General features: G+C 32.4%; 1 protein-coding gene across 1 annotated transcript in view; it reads right to left on the bottom strand.

The window, feature by feature from the left end:
• Nucleotides 1-2,353: 2,353 nt before the first annotated feature.
• The window catches only part of LOC106465249 (putative epidermal cell surface receptor), a 30,282-nt gene continuing 28,396 nt past the window's right edge, over nucleotides 2,354-4,239 (bottom strand). The window contains 1 exon segment of the mRNA XM_022393119.1: nucleotides 2,354-2,404. Within this exon segment, the coding sequence (XP_022248827.1) occupies nucleotides 2,354-2,404 (51 nt within the window).

The raw sequence follows: 4,239 nt of genomic DNA, 5'->3' as shown, positions 1-4,239 counted from the left end.
TGAGTACAATCAATGTGAGGTCTGCTAACTTCAGGTAGAAATATCAATATTGTTACGTGAGTACAATCAATGTGACCTCTGCTAACTTCGGGTAGAAATATCAATATTGTTACGTGAGTACAATCAATGTGACCTCTGCTAACTTCGGGTAGAAATATCAATATTGTTACGTGAGTACAATCAATGTGACCTCTGCTAACTTCAGGTAGAAATATCAATATTGTTACGAGATCACAATCAATGTGACGTCTACTAATTTTCTGCACAGAAAGACAACGCAGGGCATGAGGGCTGCTTGCAGCACAAACCAGTATTGTTACTCAGAAAATTCTATTTAATTATATTCAAGCTTTCCAGCACTGCATAACGATAACTACATTTTATTTTTAAAAAAAGGATGATAATAAACTAAAATAATGTAATTTCATACAGTCCATATTCATTTTATACATTACTTAAAGAAACATACTAGATTAGCTCACATGTGAAGAATATCTTGTAAAACTTTTCCTGTAATCAAAATATTTAATAGAACAATTAATTACGTTATTTCAACTAAGACTAATTCTCGTTTCGACGGTAGGGTTATTTAATAGAACAATTAATTACGTTATTTCAACTAAGACTAATTCTCGTTTCGACGGTAGGGTTATTTAATAGAACAATTAATTACGTTATTTCAACTAAGACTAATTCTCGTTTCGACGGTAGGGTTATTTAATAGAACAATTAATTACGTTATTTCAACTAAGACTAATTTTCGTTTCGACTGTAGGGTTATTTAGTTGACTTTCAAACTTTTAAACCCAAATCTGATTTTACAAAGTTTAGTGCGATTGAAGGCCACACTACTACCACCCATAAATATAACTAAGAAATACTACAAACACTTAGGTAACTTCTATTGTTCGGGGAAAAAGAAATACGGCAAAATTTTGTTTTCCTTGTAGAAATGTCATAACGACAACAAACTTTTATATCATGTTTAATTAACAAAGCGCGGTTAAATTATTTTTGTTAATAAATGAGATTCCACACTATATATTAAAACAAGTTTTCAGAAGTGTTATATATGTTTCAGCATAAAAATAATAACAACAAAAAACCACTAATAATATTCATTGTAGTAAAATACCGAAAACAAAACACAACTTCAATATCTACTTGAAAAAAATAAAAGACATGCGCAGGTAAGACTGAATGTCATTTAAAGCACGTGGTTACAAATAAATAAAGCATATAATATACAACACGTTGAATGTGAACTACTACAAAAAACATGTCTCATCCTTAATACTCGTTATAATTTTCAAACTCTCGAAGATAGAATTATGTACATCACTGGGGGGAAAAGTAATTTGTTTATTTCCCATCGATTAAAAGACGAAGCAACGGAAGAGTTGAAAGCAGGCATCTAATATGTATTCTCGTGCGTTTCTCTCTTTTTTTTGGGGGGGGGGGGAGGAAGGGAAATATTTTAATATTTTTTTTGAATCGTGATTCCGATTTCTAATAATATATTTTTCTGAGAAATTTTATTTAAAGATTTTTGATTAATATTCTACAAGTCTACAGAAAAAATATAAAAAATAAGATTTCACCCTGAGAAATGGGAGTTCTCTATTTTGAAATACAATATTTTGGAACAAGCATGACGTCTTTGTAAGTTACTTGAAAATACGATGATATGCTTATTGTGGCTAACCCAGGTTAAATTTTTGTCCACAAAGTTGCTTTCAGTTTGGACTTATGAATATTTATTTAATTCTTATGCAGTTCGATTTTGACTGTTCTAATTGTACAAATTAAAATAACAGTTTCTTAAACACTCTGACGAACAAATAAACAAACGTACATGTTACCATATTACAATACCAAACCGTTTCATTTCCACACACACACTTATGCTTTCAGCACAAAACTGGTTATGAAAATAAACTAAAGTTAGATTACAAAAATGATGTACATTCAACTCATAGAGAATGAAGTGAAACATCCAACACCACATTCATGATAATAATCTATACAGTTAACAAACTAAAGATGTGAATGTTATAACACGCGGTTTTGACGTACCAGTTACAGGTTTTCACAAATTCGGAATTTATAAAATCACGCCTTTTAAATACTTTCTGTAGAAGATATAACGTTCATGGAATTATTCAATCTGGATATTTTTTAAGTAAAGTAGCCGCAGGATTTCATTGGTGGAATAAATCCTCCGTATAAAGAGACAAACACTCAACATTTTCATCGTTTGTACAGGTATTCATACACAATAGATATAATCTACAAAACCAAAATTTTGATGACTTTCAACTGGTTAATCTGCGAGACTTTGTTATGAAGTTCATTAGGGTTGCACTGTTCCATTCTTCTGTTCTGTATTGTCACCATCGTACGTCTAAATAAAATTTAAAAACAAAATAAAAAGAATCAAAAGAACTATTAATAACGAAAGACTCAGTTAACACACAAATCAACCTGGTTTCTATTGCTTATCGTGTAATAAGTAAAAACGAAAAGGTTTTAAAAAATATTATTAACAGGTGCAAATATTTTAATACGAGTTTATAGCAAAATAAAGCTTATTAGAAGAGTGAAATATTTCATTAGAATTAAATAGAATTACGAGGTAAAACTGTTTGTTGCGTAACAATTAAAAGAATTAATTCTATTATGAGGTAAAACTGTTTGTTGCGTAACAATTAAAAGAATTAATTCTATTATGAGGTAAAACTGTTTGTTGCGTAACAATTAAAAGAATGATATTCTAAAACTTGGCCTATACTTTGATAGTACAGGGTGATGCAAAAGTTATGCATCATCGTGATTTTTCAAAGTCTACCCTTACAGCTGTTCGGAATGTGCATGTCAAAGTATACCCTTACAGATGTTCGGAATGTGCACGTCAAAGTATACCCTTACATCTGTTCGGAATGTGCACGTCAAAGTCTACCCTTACAGCTGTTCGGAATGTGCACGTCAAAGTCTACACTTACAGCTGTTCGGAATGTGCACGTCAAAGTCTACACTTACAGCTGTTCGGAATGTGCACGTCAAAGTCTACACTTACAGCTGTTTGGAATGTGCACGATTGGTATCACGACGTTACGAGAGGAATAATTTCATAAATTTTTACAACGTTACAAATTCTCTTGTCAAAGGGAAGGGACAATTAATGAAACACAAACACGACTTAGGAAAATTATTGTAAGGGTAGAACTTAGAAATATCATGGTGGTCATTGGTATTTGGCACTACACTGTATCAGCAAGCTGCGTACATCAAAATATTAACATGGACGAAATATTTTATCACTTTATAAAAAAAATGACAGCTCCATCTTCCGTGGTAAAAAAAAAGTAATTCAAAAGAAAATTATTCCAATCCTAAAAAAGTAGACCTTGTAACGCACTTCACAATTCAAACCTGGTGGAAAGATTTGGAAGCTCATAAACATTAGATCAATAAGTCAGGTTCTAGATTATGATTAACACGAGAAAACTACACCAAAGACCAGCGAGGTTGAAAATTAGTAAATGTTCTGCCAAAACATGCAACTTGACAGATACGAATATCTAGACATCTATTAATAGAGTTTTGAAGACAAATATTTTGTAAAATGAATAAGTGTGCAGACCACTGATATATACATCATACTTAGAAAACCAGCAGTAAGGTTTTATTATTATTATTATTTAAGTAGTTTGCGCAAACTGACACAAAAGCTAGCTGCGCATAGCTGGCCATAATTTTAAACAATAGGTTTGGTAGCTAATCAACAGCACCCGTCGCCAGCTCTTGCGTGATCGGCTAATGGGGTTTTGGCAGTCGTTTTTACAGCGTACCAACTTCCCCAATGTGTTGAAAATATTTTTAAGGCAGCGGGACGCAAAATGTGAATCGCCGGAAATCACTAAGCTACGGTTTATCAACAATAAAGTATTAATTAATTATTGTACTTCACTTTAGGGTTAGGCTGTTACACTACTCATAATTTTATATGAAACAAGGCTAACAGTTTCCTGCTTGCGTCAGAAGTTAAAAGCTTTAAAATACCGTAACTTACGCTTTCTTGGAGCACTCGGCTACTTACTGATGAGTATTTGGCTAAATACTGAACCAATTTCCAGTGAAATGGGAAATCGCAATAGTTTCAGTTACTGGTTTGTTTTATTTTGAACTTCGCGTAAAGCTACAAGAGGGCTATCTGTGCTAGCCGTTCCTAATTTAGCA

Source organism: Limulus polyphemus, unplaced genomic scaffold, assembly GCF_000517525.1.
Source record: "Limulus polyphemus unplaced genomic scaffold, Limulus_polyphemus-2.1.2 Scaffold1884, whole genome shotgun sequence".
NCBI lineage: Eukaryota > Metazoa > Arthropoda > Merostomata > Xiphosura > Limulidae > Limulus > Limulus polyphemus.
The sequence above is the reverse complement of the archived record's forward strand: the minus strand, read 5'-3'. Positions and strand labels throughout refer to the sequence as shown.